This window comes from Chinchilla lanigera, unplaced genomic scaffold (assembly GCF_000276665.1).
Source record: "Chinchilla lanigera isolate Chin_1 unplaced genomic scaffold, ChiLan1.0 scaffold00005, whole genome shotgun sequence".
NCBI classification, from domain to species: domain Eukaryota; kingdom Metazoa; phylum Chordata; class Mammalia; order Rodentia; family Chinchillidae; genus Chinchilla; species Chinchilla lanigera.
The window spans coordinates 38,498,676-38,520,375 of NW_004955406.1; the positions used below are offsets into that span (position 1 = coordinate 38,498,676).

The 21,700-nt window shown below is 38.0% G+C and overlaps 1 protein-coding gene and 1 pseudogene across 11 annotated transcripts in view; both read left to right on the top strand.

Annotated features, from left to right (window-relative positions):
* Positions 1-21,700, top strand: part of Ppp1r12b (protein phosphatase 1, regulatory subunit 12B) — a 231,207-nt gene that overhangs the window by 93,379 nt on the left and 116,128 nt on the right. For all 11 annotated transcript variants that reach the window (XR_259520.2, XR_001236901.1, XR_001236900.1 and 8 more), the window contains one exon: positions 786-968. Coding sequence is in view for 7 of the 11 variants with exons in the window: in XM_013522389.1 (XP_013377843.1) it covers positions 786-968 (183 nt within the window). In the remaining 4 variants the exon portion in view is untranslated. The remainder of the gene's footprint in view (positions 1-785; positions 969-21,700) is intronic.
* Positions 13,295-20,455, top strand: LOC102027712 (annotated as a pseudogene).

Sequence of the window (21,700 nt, forward strand, 5' to 3'; positions counted from 1 at the left end):
AGCAACAAGCTGTGACATCACAAATGATAGCTTTTTGGGTGGAGAGCCAATGGTTGCTCCTTACTCTTTGTTAAGAAACAAAGATCTTGTTTTCACATAAATGAGTTTAATTATACAGCTTGCTGTTAAAAGTCTACAGTTAAGGGTACATGCAGAATCCTATTTTGTTTTTGTTTCAGTTTCTCACTTATGCAGTTATGAATATAGAAATTGAGCGTTTGTTTGAATAGAAAGAGATTGCTGTTGCTGAACTAGGTGAGGGAGAACTAAGCATACTGAGGTTGTAGAGTATTTTCAAATGGATAATCTAAGAAGATGGTCATCAAATCTAGGCTGAGGACTACCAGAAAAACATCCACTGCCAAGAATTAAGGGACAGGTGGAGACTAATATCGTAAGTGACCTTAGTGTCTTTTTCATGTGTAGAGAGATGCTGTCTCTGTGTGCATGTGTGGAGGGAAGCCAGATGGTAATGAGGAATCATTTAAAGCACTTTTGCATATGTTATTTTATTGCTTTGTGCCATAGCTTTTCTTTTGTTTGTTTGGTTTTTAATCTCAGCAAAAATATTTCTCTTATAAATCCTCAAGCAGAGGATACCAGACCAAGTGTACAGTAGTACTATTCTGGATTAAGAGCTCAGAATTAATGAACCAACAAACAAAATCAGAGCAAGAAGATTCTCTCGTTAGACCTATCTCTAACCTTCCTGTCTCTGTGCCAGTGCTTTGTTGTGTCGCATGCCTGACCATTCTCCTTCTGCTCGTGTATCTTTTTAATTTCAGGACTCCTTACAAATCACAGGCTGACTCAACAGCAGAGAAAACAGCAGATAGTGTCTCCTCAAGTACCCCACTTTGCGTGATCACCAATCGTCCTCCACCTAGCACTGCCAATGGGATCACAAGTGTCACAGTGTCCTCCTCTACTGCAGCAGACTCCTCTGTGGAAGCCAGGGAGAAGAGGAGGTATGTTAGGGTACTCACTGGATTTGTGGGCTCTGCTTTAAAGTAAGAGGTAAAGAAGTAGACCTGAAGTATTTTCTCTGATATCAAATAAACTATGGGAATATATCTTAATTTTACTTTGCATTCTGACTTTTGGCCCTTGGAGGTTATTGGTACAGTTCTTAATTATTTCTGATTATTTAACATGAGTATTCTACTATGGGTATAGTCATACCTTTTTTTCCCCTTTGTCTTGTGAAAGAAACAGTTGTCAGTCATTATTTTTGCATTTGTGGTGGGAAACCAGCATCACAGAGAAAAATCTTTTGTTCTGGGTAGTCCATGATGACTTCTGTGGAAGCAAAGTAGTGGTATGATAAATAGCTCAAAGAAATGAGGGTAACATATGTAGTTTTAATTAATTTGAGAACAACACCAGAAAAAATTAATATATGATCATATGGCAGAAGTTTAGTACTTGGCTATTCTGCAATTTCTTTCGAGAGAAATTATAAGAGAACAGTTGTAGATTAACATAGGAGATATTTAAGGGAAAAAAAAAAAATCTAAGAACTTTTTAATCGTCAGGATTGAGACCTTTGGAATATGCGACCAAAGGAGAATAGGCCATTTTTTCCACTTGACGTATAAAAAATAGAACACACTCTATTTGGGAGTTTCAGATCAACTTGAAGCCTAAGGCTATAATTATCCCTTTATTTTTTTCTTTCTTTTTGGGGTACCAGGAACTGAACTTAGGACCTCAAGCTTGCCAGGCAGGTGCTGCACCACTGAGCCAAATCCCTGGCATTCCCTTTTAAGACTAGAAAAATAGGTGAAATCTTATAAAACTTTGGATTTTAATTTGACTTATTTTGGATATCTGAAAGAATGAGATTTTATTATAAATTTGTGAGTTCTTACATAAAAATTAAATTTTTTAGTTAATTTGTTTATTGTGAAGACAGCTGTAAAGCACATTTTGAGAAGGAAAAGAAGAGAGATGTTATGTGAGTTAGAATGTGGTATTTTTCTGGTTCCTTATTTTTCCTCCTTTTCATTTCTTTACATTAAAATTGAATTAAAACAGTTTTCTGGGCTAACCAGTCTTAGAGTCAACAGTTCTCTTACCTTGTTTCTAATCAAAGAAATCTTAATGAATCAATCTTGACCATGGAATGCTGTGTAGTCACTAGTTCAGATGTGATGTAAGCACTTACAGTTTCATCTCGGAACTAAGCACAAAAGTAATCTTTTCATTAGCCTATAGAACTCTCCTTCAAAAAAAATCTTTCTAAATGAGAAAAATGAAACAAGTTAAATTCATCATGAAAAACACAAGCCCTAAAAGAATGAGGAAATGAGGTTTGTTATCAAACTGCCTTATTAAGTACCTAGTTACATGAGCTGTTATTTGCAGAAATTTAGACAGTTACTGCCTTCTGGGGCTTTTATAACATAATCAGTATGATAGTACCTCCTGCAGATTTTGATTTTGTTTTAGAAGTTTTCGTCAGTCCACAAATATCTATTGACTGCATGCTATATGCCACATACTGATTATTGGGACTTATTTTCTCAAGAAGCAGCAGTTATAATAATAAAAGGACTAAATAAAAAATAAACATAATGTATCCAGTAGAGGTTATGATAAGTGTATTTTAGAAATAGCACAAGATAAATAGAGAAATGGTGAATTAAAAGCTGTTGGATTTAGTCACTTGTTATATACTAGATTTTATTCCTTTCAAAACATTTATTGAGTATCAGGTACAATAATAGGTCCAAATGAGACATAAACAAAACAGAAAAATATGATATGAACCCTTGGGAAACATGTGCTAGCGAAAAAAGGCAAATGTTAAATAATAATTAAACCTGTAATATTTAAGTGTTGAACATCCCTAATCTGAAAATCCAAAATCCAAAGTACTCCAAATTACAAAGTTTTTTGAATGCCAGTATAATACCAGAAGTGAATGAGACTTTGCTTCATGCACAAAATTGTTAAAAGTATTGTACAAAATTACCTTCACAGTATGTGTGTGTGGTATGTGTGAAACATTAAGTGAATTTCATGGTTAGACTTGGGTCACCTCTCCAGAATATCTCATTATGTGTATACAAATAGTTCAAAAATCTGAAAAGAAATCAAATCTGAAGCACTTCTGGTCCCAAGTATTTTGATAAGCAGTATTTCACTTGTACCATAAAGAGGCGATTCATTAAGTGGTTTTGTTTTGTTTTGTTTTGAGACAGGATCAAGGGTGGTTTCTAAAACCTAAGCCTTTGCAAAGTAGCATTGTATCTGAATAGAGCCCTGTTTTGGGTAATGAGTCAAGAGTGGTTTCTAAAATCTTAAGATTTTCCAAAATGGTATTGTATCTAAATAGAGTCCAGTTTAACATGTAACAATCATTTATTCAAAGAGTGTTATGTGTCAGTCCCAAACTGATTACAAGGTCAAATAAGATTACAAGGTCAAAGAAAACCTTTCTTGTCCTTGAAGATCTTAAATCTATTATAGGAAGGCAAACAAGCAAGTTAAATACACAGTACAATTGGTAGGTGCTCTGATGAAGATATCCATGTGTTGAGATTGCTATGGGAATGTAGAGGTGGGAAATCTGACTTAGACTGAGTACCTGACTGGGAAGGCCCATATGAGAAGGGGATGGGAGTTAAATTTTGAAAGGTAGCTGGATATTAGTACATAGTAATAGGAAGATAATATTTTAGAGTGAACACAGGAAATTCAAGAAACAAACAAGTTTGGTATACCTGAAGCTCTGAGAATATAAGGATATTCAGCTTTTCTGAAATTAAAAAATAAAAAATATTTAGATCATTATAAAACATAGATTTTATAGAGTAGATTTAGATGAAGAAAAGCCTTGTGGCCAAGTGAAATTGGGAGGGGGGGAGTTAAACAGGGTTACCCAGAAGCCTTCTCAGGGTCCTTCCTCCCCTGGAAGTTGGGTGTGGAGAGTGGGGCTTGTGGCTGTTAGAATTTGCAACACATTCTGAATTTCTGTGTCTGTAGAATAGGTTTTTCCCCAGGAGACACCTAGGCCTAGTAATTTGTGGATATGCTTTGGAAACTGAGGAGCTAGAGAAGTACAGGGGCCAAATCATGGAGATACTTGTCTGTGCTCTGCTTAGAAACTTGATCTTATTCTCAAAGCTGTGGAATACCACGGAGGGATTTGCAGCAGGGGAATGACTTCGTCATATAAAACATATCATTTAAGCCTTCACAGAATTAAAGCCACTTAGTCTCTCCCCATTAGACAAGCACAGGCTGAAAGAAAGAAAAAATCAGATGTTTTGGAAACAGCTAAATTTTCTTCTGAAAGAGCATGCTGGGTGCTAATTCTTCTCTTTTGAAGCTGCAGCTTTCTCTGTAATCAGCTCATTGTGGAAGCAGTTTGACTCCTACCAGGAAACTGCGATAGAGGCCTGAAACCTGTGTTCACAGGTCCAATTTGAACCAATTAGTGAGCTTTGGGAGCTTTGAAACTGACCACGCAAGATCTAACCAGAGGAAGGTCACTTCTCAGAAATAATCTCCATTTGCTGTTGTAATTGGGGCTATTAATAGGACTGGGGAATGGGTCTTAATCATTACATTTCACAGTTGGCTCTCTTTTTCAGAGAGGGTTTTATTCTCAGAGGAGATAAGAGACTGTATATATACCATTTGGCCAATAATTAGTCTCAGTTTTACACTGGTAATAGATTTTTACTAAGTTAATTATAGGTATATTGTTAAATGAAAAAAGCTAGATATAAAAGGATACATTATGAGGCCAAATAGTAATAAACATGGAAATGTTAACATTGGTCCTTTTCTGGATAACATTTTATTCTCTCTATTTTCCAAAGTTCCAGATAAAGTGTTACCATTATAATGGAGTGGGTGGGGCAGGAAGACTTGAAATAAAAGTATCTGTAAGGACCATAGTCTCTTTTATGGTGTAAGTCTAGAGATGACCATGATCACTAAAGAGTGAATGCAATAGAAATTCAAGGTTTGTAGGATTCTAGATTATTTATGGTGCACACATAGTGCACAGCAGAACTTTTGAAAGACTACCATTTTCAGGAAAGACCTGATCTTAGAATTACAAATTCCGTTTTTCTCCCCGCTGAAAATCTCAAGTGCACTGAGATGTGTGCTCGCTACGTGCTGGAAAGGATAGGAGATAGGCACCTTACTTTACAAATGGGAATTCTCAGCCTGTAATCCCAGCACTCAGGAAGCTCCATGAGTTCAAACCCAACAGGTGGGAATTCTGAGGCCCTTAGAGTGTAGAGTCATTCACTTGTTATCTTACCTTGAGTCAGGCACAGTGGAGACTATGGCACAAGCCTCCTTTTCCTGTTCCTTAAACTCACTTCTTTTGAATTCAGATGGCATCTATTTCCAAAAAAGGTTTTAATTTAGGGGCCAGTCTGTCTTAACCTGCATTCCAAAATGCACAGTCTACTTTCTATGATATTGTGTAATCACTGCCATCCATACTTTGGGTTGTCCTGAGGACTGTAGAAACCACCAGGGTCATCTGATTATCAAGGGGCTGGCAGACAGCAGAATAGAAATGCCAAACGGCAAGCAGTTGGCTGATAACTCTGCAGGATACCGGGGCCAAGCAGCAGCTGTCACTGTAGTGTCGTGCTTAGGTTTGTTTTCCAAAGCTTCAAGTTTTCCTTAGCAACGAAATATAAACAAATCCCTTGGCTAATATTAGAGTCTGACAGTGTTTGCCTTCGCCTTTCTTGTTCTGTTTCTTCTCTAGCTTTGTCCCTTTCCCTTTAAACAACCCTGAATGTTACATTAGTTTTATGTGTGCCCTTTCCTTTTCTCTATAGAAACAGCTATAAGTAGTTTTTCCACACAAGAAGTTAAAATTACTTTTCTGTTCCAAGTAGGCACATCACATGCAATTCTGCTTTGCTTGTTGAAGATGCTCAATATTGTCTGAGTCATTTACACGGTACCTATCGACCTTCTTCAATCCCATGGGATCTTTATGTGCTAGGCAGTTAATCTCCCTAATGTGCGCTGTCAGACGATTAACTTTGGTATCATCTTTGGGTTGTTAGAGATTTAAACCAAGTAATTAAACTTCAAGTCCTGGTTTTTGGAGCATTAAATTCATCCCTCTGTCTTGAAGCTGTAGTCAGTTGTCAGTTCAAAAAGGTACCCTAGACAAGATTGCACAGATTCCTCTAATCTTTCTCCATTTTTGTTCTAAATTTATCTTCTTGATAAAGTCTGCAGCCATGCTGAATTTACCAAGCTTTTTCTACTTAGATAATTTTGCTCTCTTCCTAAGTTCAATGAACTTAGGAAAAGAGTGAAATGTGTGTGGCAGTAGACACATTTTCTGCTGGGTGTAAAATACTACCAAACAGCATCCTGTGCTACAGAGAAATTTTTCATGAAGGACAAGTCAAGTGACATGGCAGATTCCATTGTCTTTAGGAATTGCCACTGCCACCCCAATCTTCAGCAGCCACCATTCTAATCAGTCAGCAGCCAGCAGCATCAAGACAAGCTCCTCCACCAGCAAAACAGTTAACATGCTGCTGAAAGCTCACGATTAGCAAGTTGCCGTTCTGGAAGCGTCTGGGGTTTTATACAATTAGGCTTATGCTGTGGAACTCCAAACAATCCTGGAATAGAAAGAAAAAGCTGATCCTCTTATACCCTAGTCCTCAGGTAACAAAATGACTAGAGGCTTTCCCAGTCTGAAAGATAGCTTACAAACAAAAGTGCCTTCATGGTCATATTGCAACATTGTATAATTTTCTTCAGAATATGCCTGCTTTGAAATGGTAGTGGTGATATGTGCTACTGAAGGAGGATAACAGTGAAAGGCGAGGATTATGGGAAGGGCACAACATTGATTTAGAGTTCCAGTGCATCCTCTTATTTGCTCTATGATGTGAGATAGATTGGGAATCAGGTTTCCCTTACAATCCATTCCTCCTCTGTAAAAGAGGGACAGTAATGCTTACCTTATAGGCTTGTGAGGATTACAAATAATTTGTGGATAACCCAGATGTCCTCGGGCCTAACTCATAGGGCATGTTGTGAGGAAACAAAAAACAAAAAACCCCAGGCTATGTGAAAGTATTTTGCAAATGGTAAAACAGTTTAGACAGATATATCTATATATGTCAGTTATTTTTGTTATCAGTAAAATGCTTTTTGGGGCTTCATTAAGATCTAAGCCTAGCTTCTGTTGAGCTAATACATTTGGAAATAAGATCTTCCCAAAAATGGTAATACTGCTACCATTTTAGATTCAGTTTGTTTTAATTATTTGTTAAAACTCTACATGCTACAGGATTCCTACATCACAAGATAGGAGAATGTGTTCTTGGTTTAAGCCTGTCCTAACTCCAATCTCCTTATCCGTTATAGGCATACACCAAGAAACTGTGGGTTTGTTTCCAAAATATTGCAGTAAAGTAACATGACAATGAAGCAAGTTTTTGTTTCTTAGAGCATAGAAACATTATGTTTACATTGTACTATATGTAGTTTATTAAGTGTGCAATAGGCTTATGTTTTAAGAAACAATGTACATATTTAAATTAAATACTTTATTGCTAAAAAGTATTACCACTTCCCTTAGCCTGTCATAGGTTGTGACCTTTTTGCTGGTGGTGAGTTTAGCCTTGATGTTGGTGGCTGTTGACTGATCAGGGTAGCGACTGCTAAAGACTGGGGTAGCTATGGCAGTTTCTTAAAATAAGACAGTGAACTTTGCTACATCACAGAAGGTATCTTTGTCACGTGAGATGCTATTTGGTAGCATTTTACCCACAGTAGAATATCTTCAAACTTGGAGAAAATTCTTTCAAACCCTACTGCTGCTTTATCAACTAAGTTTATGTAAAATTTTGCATCTTTTATTTGTCATTCCAGCAGTGGTCATCTTTACCAGAAGTTGATTCCATTTGAGGAAACCTTTTTTTGTTCATCCAAAACACAACTCTTTGTTAAAGTTTTATTATGAGATCACACAAATTTAGTCACCTCTTTAGGCTTCACTTCTACTAATTCTGGTTCTTTTCCTACCAGATATATAGTTACTTCCTACACTGAAAACTTGAACCCTTGTCATCCATGAGGGTTGGAATCAACTTCTTCCAAAGTCCTGTTAATGTTGATATTTCAACCTCCTATTGCAAATCACCAATGTTCTTAGTGGTAGGTAGAATGGTGAATCCTTTCCAGAAGGTTTTCGATTTATTTTGCCAAGATCTATGAGAGAAATCACTGTTGATGGCAGCTGTAGCCCTATGAGGTATATTTCTTAAATAATAAGACTTGACAGTGTTACTCCTTGATCCATGGGCTATAGAATAGATATGTTAGCTGGCGTGACAACAACACTAATCTCCCTGTATATCTCCATCAGAGTGCTTGTCGTGACTAAGTGCAGTGAGCAGTAATATTGTGAAAGGAATCATTTCTCTAAGCAGTAGGTCTCACAGTGAGTCTTAAATATTTAGTAAACCATGTTGTGAACAGATGTGATATCATCTAGGCTTTGTTATTCCATTTAGGGAACATAGGCAGAGTAGATTTGGTATAACTCTTACATCCCTAGGATTTTCAGAATGGCAAAATGAACACTGGCTTCAACGTAAAGTCATCACTTACATTCACCCTTAACAAGAGGATCAACCTGTCCTTTAAAGCTTTGAAGACAGAAATTGACTTCTCCTCTCTGGCTATGCAAGTCCTGGATGGCATCGTCTTCCAATATAAGGCAGTTTGATCTACACTGGAAATTGCTGCTTGGTGTAGCCACCATCATGAGTGGTTGCAGCTAGATCTCTGGATGGCTTACTGCAGCTTCTGCGTCAGTGCTTGCCACTTCACCTGTACTTTTAGGTGATAGAGATGGCTTCTTGCTTCTTTCCTTAAACCTCATGAAGCAATCTCTGCTAGCTTCAGATCTGACTTTTAGGGTTTAATTAGTGCCTATTTATACAAGATACCAGGTATTTTGTTTGTTCGTTTTTTGAGGCAGGGTCTTGCTCTTGCTTTTTTTTTTTTTTTTTTCGTTTTTTGAGGCAGGGTCTTGCTCTTGCTTTTTTTTTTTTTTTTTGGTCTTTTTTGTGTCTTTTTGAGACAGGGTCTCACTGTGTAGCCTAGGCTGGCCTCAAACTCATGGCAGTCCTCCTGCCTCAGGCTCCCGAGTGCTGGGATTATGGGCGGGTACCAGCATACCTGGCTAGAATATCAGGTTTTGATGTGGTATTTTAATACATATTTTGGTAATACCCATCTAGCTTCAGTCTTTTCTTCTACAGCTTCCTCACCTATCCCAACTTTCATAGACTTGAAGAGAATTAAGGCTGTATCCTAGATTAGGCTTTGGCTTAAGGGAATGTTATGGCTGATTGGAGGTTCTGTCCAGACCACTGCAGTTTTCTCCACATCAGCTGTAATGCTATTTCTCTTGCTTTGTATTCGTGTGTTCACTGCAGTAGCACTTTTACTTTCCTTCAGAAACTTTTCCTTTGCAGTCATAATTTGCCAGTCACAAGAGACCTACCTTCAATCCTATCTCAGCTTTCACTATGCCTTCCTCCCTGAGCTTGCTCATTTCTGTCTTTTGATTTAAAGTGAGGGAATTGTGATGCTTTCTTTCACTTGACAACTTAGAGGCTGTTTCATGGTTATTAATTGGTCTCATTTCAATATTATTATATCTCATGGATTAGGGAAACCTGAGAAGAGAGAGAGAGAGAGATAGGAGTGGCCAGTCAGTGGAACAGCCAGAGCACACACATGTATCAGTTAAGTTCACTGTCTTACATGGGCACAGTTCGTGGTATTCCAGAGCACCTACAGTAGTCAAATACTACCGGTCACAGATCACCTAATCATGAAGAAGTTTGAAGTATTACAAGAATTACCAACACATGACCGCTTTCCTGTCACTGGGACGCAACTCCCAGTATCCACCACTTAAAGGAGAAGTTTCAGAAGATTCCGTCTTTGAGGAGCTGGCTCCAAGGCAGAATTGGTGTGGCGGAAGGGCATGGCAGAAGGAAGCTGCCTAGTTCATGGTGGCCACGAGACAAAGCAGGGGAATAGCACCAGAGAGGAAAGGCCCAGGGACCACATACATGTACAGTACCCAAGGTCATACTTTCGTTACCCATCCTAGATCCCCAGAAGTGTGCTTTAGTAGTTCCCTTGGCAGCTCCCAAACCAATCAAGTTGACACAGTAAAATTAATCACCATACACATCAACGTGAAATTAGTGCGTACTGTTGGGAAAGTGGCACCAATAGCCTTAGTCCAAGCAGAGTTGTACCTTCAATTTGTAAAATATGTATTATCTGCAAAGTGTAATAAAATATTTGCCCACATTTACAAAGCTCTACATGCTGTGATGTGCTTTCTGGAGCCCTCAGGGAAAAAATCTATCATGGTAACATGGTAAGTGACAGCCACATGCAGGTGACTTCTGATGCCTTTTCTTTCCTCACCAAGTGTCTAGGAATCGAAGCACTTGGACACTTTTTTGAGGCAGCAACTTGTGAGCTAAGCATGATGATAATGACAGCAGTAGACTCTTGCAGCACTCCACCCCCATGTGGTTTGTGTTAAAAACACCAGGCCATCTCACAGGTTCTTTTCTTACTTAGGTCAATTTCTTAGTTAGGTCAATTTCTGTTGTTTTGTAATCAAGTACACTCGCTACTATGTAATATTTAATATTGATACTAGAGTGAATCTTTTTCATATTCTAGCATTTCTACAATCAGGATTTGTCTTAGTTGTCATTCTTGCACATGTGTGAATTTGCTCATAGATGTTTGTATTGTTATTTCCCTTGATTTATGCAGGTTTTGTTCCTAAATGTATCTAGATAAATATGTCTAAAAGATATCTTTTAATAACTCTTAAACAGCTGGGAATGGCGGTGTATGTCTGTAATCTCAGCATTTAGGAAGCTCAGGCAGGGAGATTGTCACAAGTTCCAGGCCAGGTTGGGCTACACAGTGAGTTCAAGGCCAGCCTGAACTACACAACAAGACCTTGTCTATAGACAACCATTAAGCAGTAAGGTTATGAGAAATTATGTGATATGCTTATTGACCCTGCTTTTTTTTCTTAGCAGTAAATGAATTAGTAGTACCTGTTGCCATTGATGTTGTTTTAATTATGATACAGTGTGATACTATTTGCCCAGTGAAAATGATGCTGCAGATCTGTATTTTTAAAAACATGAAATGAGAAATGAATGCATATAAGATTTCTTTTGCTGTTTTTGGGTGTTTTGTTTTGTGAGACAGAGTCTCCCTATGAATTTCAGGTTGGCCTTGAACTCACAATGTAGATCAGGCTGGCCTTGAATTTTCGGTCATCCTCCTGCCTCAGCCTCCCAAGTGCTGGGATTACAGGCATGTGCCACCATCCCAACTGGATTTCTTTTCAGCATGATGAAAAGGTTTAAAATTGATTATGGTATTAACCATATAACTGTGATATACTAAAAACCACTGAAGAGTACACTCAATGATACATGAATTATATTTTAATAAAGCTGTTTTAAAATAACGTCAGTATCATTTAGACCCAGTAAACAGTTCTGAGGAGGGAGATTGGTGTCTGCTAAGAATTAATACAATAAGATTTAAGCCCTTGGATTAAAAATGTCTGTTATCTTTTGTGACTTATTGTTACTGCTCTTACAGTCAACTTCATTGCACCACATAGTGGTTCAGAAATGGGGGCTTAAAAACTTTCCTTGTCCTTCTCAGGACACGTGCATTTAGAAGAAAGAATGAGAGTCCATCCCTGACATAGCAGAAATCCTGATGGTTCTATCCCAGTCCTCCAGTTGTCACCCAACACCTACTAGTAAAAGCCCTTATCAGCTATGTTTTTACAGTTAATCTCCTTCTGATAAAGTGGTTCTTTTTTAAGAGCAGAGTATTAATAACATGTGGGAGGGGTCAAGGTTTTCGGCACTCACCCTCCCCCCTTTTCCATCTAGCAGTTCATTTTCCCATGTTAGAAAACGAAGGTCGCTTCTAACAGTCACATAACATGAGTTCTGGTGTTTCCTGTGGAATGACAACCAGAGGAGTGGCCACCTGTTTGTTGATATGGGGCTTCTGGGAAAGCAATTGTACAGGTGTGTGGCAAGGTGTGGCTGAAGTAGCTTGACCTCACCTGGAATAACTTGATTTGGCAGTTGAGTTCTTTGCCATGCCTGATTTTATGGAAATCAGATGCATGGGAAGTTGGCCCTTGTGTTCTGAGGAGTTGAAACAAGCCTCTACCATAGTTTAGTAGCACTCTTAGTGTTTGAAAGCTGAGTAGGTGTGCAGAGTTGAGACGTCGGCAAGCGCTGGACATGGAATGGCAGAACTGACAGGTATAAATTTCTTGGCTACACAGCTTTGATATTGTAGATTCATGTTTCTACTCTCTGTTCCCTTCTTTTCCTGATGGTTCTGTGGGAGTCTGGCTTGGTGCTTGCATTGTTTTGCTGGTTTAGTTGGAGAGAGAGAAGGAAGGAGGTAAGAGTAAGGTGCAGAGTGTTCAGAATAACACTGTGAAGCTTCTCTTGTGTTTCCTCATTTTCCTCATAAATTTAAACATGCACTGGTCTGATGATCAAACACAAGAGATTAGGGCAGAGGATAATTAAATATAAAAGAAGCCGGACATGGTGGCGCATACCTGTAATCTCAGCTCTCGGGAGGCTGAGGCAGGAGGATCATTGTGAGTTTGAGACCAGCCTGGATTACAAAGTGAGCTCAAGGCCAGCCTGAACTGCATAGCGAGACCCTGTTTCAAAAAATATATATAAATATAAAAGAAGTAGAAAGATTCTCTTTTTAAGAGGAAATTGCAAAAAGAAAAAAAAAAAGAGGAAATTGCTATTGGTACTGTTAGTCTTAAGTTATATGGTGATAATACACAAGTGTTGGTTGTATTCCTTTTCTTTGTCTTAGATATTATATGACATGTAATTTAGAGGAGAAAATATCAAATGTTTTGGGCAATTGCAGAGAGAACCTGGTTTATATAAGTGAAGGGCAAATTGCAAATTAGATTGATCTTTGACAGAAGATTATAAGATACAGTGAAGAACCTAGTTGATGAGGTCTGTGTAAAACCTGTGTAAAATCATATTGAATTTTAAGGTAAATATTCATTCTCTCCACATAAGATGAAAATTTTCCTAATTGATCTTGATCTAGCAGCAAATTCTGGTCAAAATTCAAAATCAGACTGAGCCTGGCAGTCTAGAAAAGCTTGCTGATGGTTAATTATTATAGTCCTGCGGAGAGGTTACACCTCAGACTCTGTTTTTATTCTCTTTATTTTTTGAGAGGGCGTCTCAGTGTGTTGCCGAGGGGATCTTGCTATGTTGACCTCAAACTTTGATCCTCATGCCGCAGCCGCTGCGTCCTCTGGGATTATAGGTGCATGGGATTGCCAGTAATCAATCTTTAAATCCATTTTATTCAGAACAGTGCTGTTGTCCTTGTCATCCTATATCTTGTTTTCTACTTTCTGTATTTTGTGTCTTGGTAATTACATGTGTTTACCCAGGTAGAAAACTTGGACATTTACTGAACCAGTCCTACCTTCATGATCGTCTTCCTTTACCCATGTGGGATATTTTTTATGCTGGAGTGACCTTTTATCAATTTCTCTGGTTAACAACATTGATACTGTAAGAAAACCGCAGATGAAACCCTGGCTCCACTAGCTCCAAGCTAAACTAGATCTCTCCTCAGTGTTCTTTTATAGCACAGTTATTAGCAACGGTTTAACTAAGTTAAATAGTACATTTTTCTTCATCACCACTACATTGTGAACCTTGCGAGACTGCTTTTTTATTGGGTTTTCTTCACACCAAGGAGCCTAGTATGTAGATGATAGGTACATGTTTGAGTAAAAGTGCTTCTCAAATGAAAACAAGCTCTGTGTAGCCATCCTCTGCGTCCAGAAGATGGCAGCAGAGGAATGTCAGTGGATCTGCTTGGGTCTATTGCTCCCAAAAGCCTGTTTCTGTGTTTGGATCAGTTTTCAGATGAGCATTTCTCCCTCATTCCATTCTGAGTGTTTTAATATGGGAAGTGCAGATATTTTCTGGCCCTTTGTGGACCTCCCCTCTGGTGCCTCTTCACAACAGAACAGCAAGCACAAAGTAAATAAAGCTCCCTGGGTTGCAAGCAGAATTCCTTCAGCAAAGCTCGCACGCTGCTACGCTCTCAAGATCGAGGGTATCAAATACACACATAGTAAACTACGAGTATACAATAAGAAATATATATCCTTAAGTGCAGAATTGTGTTTAGGTAGACTATTAGGAGTTCAGAGAAGACAGTGACTGATGTAGTATGGAGTGGCTAGAATGGGCTTCATGGAGCCGGTAGAAGGAGACTTTGCATTGGCTTTCAAGTGTATGAAAGGCTTAAACAGGATAAGCGAATCAATGATTTTGAAGGTTTATTATTTGAAGTATACTATGTTGAGAGTTTATTATTTTATTAATGCATATAATAAAATTGAAGTTCAAATAGATTTAAAGAATGTCCCTGCATCACAGAATTAGTGATGAGAAATCCAGTATTCAAAAGCAAGTCTTTCAGAGTCCATGGACCATTTTTGCTCTTCTGCAGCACCAGGCAGAGGCACCAAAGGAAAGGCTTAATCTTAGCTGGACTGTTCTTGGCAGTGTGCATGAGCGCAGTGCTTAAAATCTCTTGCTCTGTCTTTGAAGAGGACCCAGAACGTCTAGATATGAGTATTTGTCCTGAGAGATACCATTTGAAAACAAGGCAAGCTATAAACTTTCTATCCTATCTGAAAATTGAGTGGGGAGTATGGGTTTTTGAGAACCAAATGAGAAGTTGTCTTTAGGCCACTGGCTTGTCCAGTGCTGGGTGAGGCTGCTGGTTCTAAGTTTATGTTTGGAAGGATCCTGTGCGTTGGATAATCATATTTCTACTTAAGAAGGATTTAAAAAGTGGAATTACCTGGCAGCAATTACCTGAATGATTATTTCTGATTTTTTTTTTAAACAATGCTTTTTCTTCTTCTTCTTCAGAGTCTCTTAGATAATGCTTGGCAGTATACTGACCTAGCTCTTTTATTTCCTCTTAGGAAATTTTAGTTTTCTAACCTGAAAAAGAGAAGAATGTGATTTACAGCCTTTGTACACTGGTGCTCACTTATCATTGACCTGTAAATAACATATAGTAATAGCTCAAGGATCCTTCAAGAACTAAATTCCTTACAATGAAACTGGCAATGTTCAAAAGAAAGGACACTTAGCACACAAAATTCATAAATAATGGGAAGCAGAACTGCAAGCTTAGCTATAATCTACAACAAAAATATACCTGTGCAAAGATTTCATTTGTCCTTGACAGGTGCTTGTCTTTCCCATCTTAATAGGGTTTACCTTTGGCTGTGCACTGCCCTTTGGGGTTATTATTACTCACTCTTTGCAGTTAGTCTTGAAAAAGTCCTCTAATTTTACTTTATCCCCGTCCTGACCTCCTAGTCACTCTAACTATTAAAATAGAAATTCTGTCCCATCTGCCAATCCAGTGAAATTGCTCTGGCCAAGGGCCCTGTAACATTCCTCATTATCAAATTGCATGGTCATCTTTTACCTTGAGCCCCGAGCACCACTATAATGTTCACTGTTACTTTCTTAAGTTTTTATTTGACCGTGACCTCTGTGATATTCCGTGGCTCATTTCTGTCTTCTGTTTGCTCCTTCTTTATGCCCCTTTTAGCCATTTTACTCTGTAACACCTTAAATATTGTTCCATAAGTGACCTTCATTTCTCTTCCTGGGATTCTTCCTACTTGACCCATACTCCAGTTGCCTCAGCTGTCACTCAGGTCTCTGTCCCCAGACCTGATTTCCCTGCTGTGTTTCATTACAGGACTTGGAAAAACTTCAAGCAGCACCTAGCTTCTTCTAGTAGGCCTTCCACAATAATGGGCAATTGTGACCATTATTTTCTTTTCCCTCTTATTTCTTCATCTGTTTAAAAATATTGTGGTAGGTGTATGTTTCTTTAAGGGTTTTCAAGTCCTCTTTAGAAAGAGGCCATAAACAAAGTAAATGAAACCATTCTCCCTCTGACCTTTAAAAGGCAAGAAAGTCTGTTCTCATGTACTTTAAAAAAAAAAAAAAAAAAAAAAACTTTGTTAATTGTCTTGCATAAGGATCACCCAATTGAAAAACTTGAAAATCAAACTAGAAATCTTTTCCTTCTCTACTGCTCACTACTAGCCTGTCACATCATCCTGTCATTCTTTTTAAGAATGCTTCAGTTACCTCCTCCCTACTACACTGCCCTCTCTTAACTCAGCTCCTAATTGGACCCAGGGCCTTGGTCTGTCCTCCCCCACCCCACCAATCCACCTTTGCATCGGGTGCTGCATTAGGGCATCTTTCTAGATGAAGATCAGATCAAGTCACTAACTTCTCTTGAAATTCGACAGTGGCACTCCATGCACTGTTGTCCCTCCCTTATTTTCTAGAAAATCTCCACTCTTCCCTTTAGATTTTTCCCAGCTCACCTCCCCTGTGACATTTTATCCCTCATTCACTCATGCAGTATCAGGTTTCCTCTCCAGAGCACTATCTATGATGTTTTTTGTCTTAAATTTTTAATTATTGATGCTTAATATGACCATCTCCTCTATAAAATGTGTCATGAGAGCAGATCCTCTTCATTTTTATATGCAGTGTCTGGAATGGGTCAAATGGTAAGACAGCACAATGGTTGAATAGAATGAATAAGATGAATGAGCACTCACACGATTGACTAAATGTAAAACATGGTAAATAAGTGAATGAATAGGAAGTTGGAACTAATCCTAAGACAAAATGAAAAACTCAAATTCTAAATTTCATTCATAACTTTAATTCAGTTCAGTTCAGTTGTAGAGCACCTAATCTAGGCTGGCATAGTGCCCAATAGTGGTGGTATAATGACAGAATTCCCACTTTCCTAGAACTTCACAATAGTAATTAGCAGTGGGTAGACTACAAGGAATTTCATTTCTCTAGATCCTAAGACCCCTCTTTTGTGTTATATAATCTACAACTTAGTGGCTGTCATTTAATTGACTTAAGACAATTGTTGGATTATGTTACACTGACTTTTTCACTTACACTGAAAAGTGTTGCTTCAGTAATGAGTTTTTAAGTTTTTTGTGTAATTAAACAATTTCCCTAGGCTGGGGAGTGGTGACTACAGTATAATGTGAGAGAATTTGGGGGGTGGTAGAACTCTTCTGACTTAATTGTGAGAGTAGAATTGACAAGACTGTCAGCATTTGTCAGAATTCTTATTTCTGTATAATAAAAAGGGCAAATTTTACTGTATGTAAATACCTCATGAAATGACTTTTTAAAAAGTACCAATGAACTGCCCCCAACCCCCTGCAGCAACGTAGAGCATGGTTTTAGTCCAACTGGTGGTGACAGCAGTGGGGGCAACAGATAGGGAGAATGTTTTCCCAAAGAAAATTACATAATTCAGAAGGAAAAATAAAAAGAAATTGCTGCAGATTCTACTTTATAATATGTAAGAAAATCTGCAGTTTCTTCAAGCCGCTCACATAAAGGAAGCAGTCATGTTTCATGAGTCCTCAAAACTGTGAGACAAGAGAAAGTAGTAGGGTGAGGCCAGAAGTGCTTACTGGTTCAAAGAACTCCAGGGAAACTGGGATATAACATTCACATTATAAGTAGAACCCCAGGAGCCAAAGGCGAATACAAGTTTATTGCAGAGGTCCACAGGAGGGCTGATCTGAGTCTGGAAAAAATGGATGCCAGCTACTGGATGAAATTCATTAATTCTTGACATCTGAGTCCTTTAATATTTGTGAATGCACTTTGCTAAGTATGGGCTCAGTTGGTGGAAGTCTTGGAATGCACACATCAGACTCTAGAATGACCCATATCACGATAATGCAAGATTTGTGACTGGAATGGCTGTTACTGCACATATCGATGAAGACCATTTTGTTGTTTCTGTTCCTGAAGCAGTGTTAGTTTCTGATGTTGTCACAGATGATGGGATAACTCTTGATCATAGCCTTGCAGCTGAAGTTGTGCATGGGCCTGATATCATTACAGAGACTGATGTAGTAACAGAAGGTGTGATACTTCCTGAAGCTGTACTTGAAGCTGATGTTGTCATTGAAGAAGATTTAGAGGAAGATGATGCAGATCACATCTTAACTTCCAAACTAATTACAGAAAGAGGGTACCTGAACAAGTTCTTGTGGCTGGTCCTGGTGGACACTTAGAATATTTGGTTCAAGATTGCTTTTCAGGAGTGGACTCTCCCACAATGGTATCAGAGGAAGTTCTTATAACTAATTCAGGTACAGAAACTACGATTCAAACATCTGGGAGTCTTCTTGGTTCTACAGTTACTATAAAAACCAAAGATGACGTTGATGATGATGATGATGATAGGAGCATTTCTGAAGACTAATGATATATATGGATGATGTTGGGGAGAAATTAGAGCATATGGAGAATACACCTTTAAATTCAGTGGTGATGGTTCACAAGAAGATGTTAAAGAAGATGGTTTTGGTTTAAAAGTAATAAAAGTGTATATATTTAAAGCAAAAGCTGAAGATATTGAAATAGATGGAACAGAAATTGTCACAGAGACTGAGAATCCCAGTGGACATACTGTAGCTGGAGTGCTTGACCAGAGCCAAATGCAGCAGGGAAAGATGGTTTACATGGCAGTTAAAGATTCTTCTCAAGAAGAAGATGATATCAGAGATGAAAGAAGAGTTTTCTGAAGATATGAAGATTGTCAAGCATCAGGAAACCCTTTGGACTCAGCATTAGAAAACAAGTAGTACAACAACACTGTACCTTCAAATTTGTGATAGTATTAACAATAAAATCCTTAAACAAAAGCCTAGAAGAGGAGAAAGGAGAAACAAGGAAGTGGCAAACAGTTGTTATAAAATAGGTCCTGATGGGCAGCCCCTGACCGTATGCCCTTGCCATATTTGCACAAAAAAGTTTAAATCCAGAGGATTCTTAAAAAGGCACATAAAGAATCATCCTGATCATCTGATGAGAAAAAATACCAGTGTATAGATTGTGACTTTACAACTAACAAGAAAATGAGTTTCCATAACCACTTAGAAAGCCATGGGCTCATAAACTAAGTTGACAAATCTCACTAATTTACAGAATACACACGAAGATACAGAGAGGCTTGTCCATGGAGTTCAAATAAACTTGAGTGATAAGGAGCTGAAGATGCACAGATGCAAATATTGTGACTGTGAAACTGCAGAACAAGGACTGTTGAATAGACATTTGCTGGCTGTTCACAGCAAGAATGTTCCTCGTGTTTGCATTGAGTGTGGAGAGGGTTTCCAACGTCCCTCTGTACTTAGGAAACATGAGAACTCATACTGATGAGAAGCCACATCAGTGTCAGCATTGTGTCTTCAGGTGTGCAGATCAGTCTAAACTAAAAACTCACATTAAGTTTATGCATGGTAACAATTTGCCATATAAATGTGAGCATCGTCCCCAAGCATTTGGTGATGAAAGGGAGCTTCAGTGCCATCTGGATTTGTTTCAGAGACATAAGACACACCAGTGTCTTCATCGTGATCATAAGAGCACCAATTCAAGTGACCTTAACCAGCACCTCATATCTCTCTGTACCAAGGATTTCTCTCTCAAATATAAGGTCTGTGATAAAGGTTTCCATCATCCATCTGAGCTCAAAAAGCATAGTGGTATTCATAAGAGTAGGAAGATTATCAGTGCAGGCATTGTGACTTTAAAACATCAGATCTGGGGTGGGGGATTTAGCTCAGTGGCAAAGCGCCTGCCTGGCAAGTGCAAGGTCGTGAGTTTGGTTCCCGGTACCGGAGAAAAACAAAAAAACAAAACAAAACAAAACAAAACATCAGATCCATTTATTCTTAGTGATTATAACCTTTCAGTTCATACTAAGGATCAATCTTTGAAGTGTAAAAGGTGCAAGAGAGAGTTCAGACAACAAAATGAGCTCAAAAAGCATATGAAGACGCATACTGGAAGGAAGATTTACCTATATGAGTATCGTGAATACAGCACTACAAATGCATCTGGCTTTAAATGATATATGATCTCAATACATACAAAAGACTATCCACACAGGTGTGAATTCTGCAAGAAGAGATTCCATAGATCATCAGAAAAAAAAAAATCAACATATTATGAGGCACCACAAGGAGGCTCTTATGTGGAAAATATATTTTTAAAAGCCATTTAGAAAATGAGATATGACACCTGGGAGGAAGACCTCACTGTTTCTTGTGGTTTCAAAACTTACTATTAAACCATAGCTTTACATTATTTGTATTAAAGGCCTTAAAAAGTTTGAATCAATAGCGAAATCTCATAGCCCCTTGAAAACTAAAGAATTTAAAAGCACCATAGGAAAAAAAAATAAGTAAAAGCACCATGGTTGCAGAAAGACTTAAGTGTCTATTTAATAATATTTTATCCATAATTAAAATACAGAGAAGAAAAACAAATACAAATAACCTTAATTAGTTGATCATACTAGAGACAAATGTTTCTGAAGAGGAAGGACTTTAGCAATGCTTTGCCAAAGCAAGCAAAGCCTCACTTTCTTTTTTTTTTTTTTTTTGGTTTTGGTTTTGGTTTTTCTCCGGTACCGGGAACCAAACTCATGATCTTGCGCTTGCCAGGCAGGCGCTTTTGCCGCTGAGCTAAATCCCCAGCCCCTAAAGCCTCACTTTTATGCAATTTTAGAAACAGGGTGGGGAAATAAAATTCATCAGTCACTTAGTCATTGAACCTTTTATATTGTAACGACACAGTTCCAGAAATAGCAAATGTTTTGTATATTCATTAAGAGAAATTTTGCTGAAAAACAGATTAGTGTAGTTCAGTACTATCAAAAAAAGAATTTCAGAGCTGCTAATATTTTATCACAGGTAAGATGTTTAAAGTATAGACTTCTGTGCTGAAATCTGAACTGAAGTCCTAGGACTAAAGTTCCCTTTTTTTTTCTGATGTTCAAGTTGATTGTTGTTCAGTATTACATATATGACAAAAGTATATTTGAGTCAAATGTGGCTTTCTAAGATGGATGCAACTGTGGTGTTGCAAACAGTATCAGCACTGTATTTCGTAATGATTTCCAGATCAAAGTAAGAGAACACAGTTCTCTTAAATATAATGTTTGGAGGGGTGTTTTAGGACAGTCTTAGCAAGTGTCATTGTTCTAGTCTTACTTGCTCTAATGTTTAAAGGTGCAATTTTATGCTGTTTGAAATTTTTGATTTTTAAAATCTACATCCCATGTTACTAACGTGCATTTTCAATGTGAGGCAGTATTTATGCAGCATTTAACAGAACAGTATGCCGCCAATGGAGTTTGGAGGTGGATATTCAGTTTACAGTGTATAAATTTAAAATATGCATCCTTTCAACAGCGCTTTGTGTTAGTATGCTGCAAATCAAAATGGCACTTAATATTAAAAGCTGGTTTAGGGAAACTTAATGAAAACCCTGTTCATAAATATAATACACATGATGTGTACTTTGAAGTTTTAGTTGCTCCATGTTTATATTCAGCTGTTCAATGTAATTTTACTTCATGCTGTATTGTGGCTTTGTGTTTCAAATACTGTTCACCTTTCTGGTTTTGC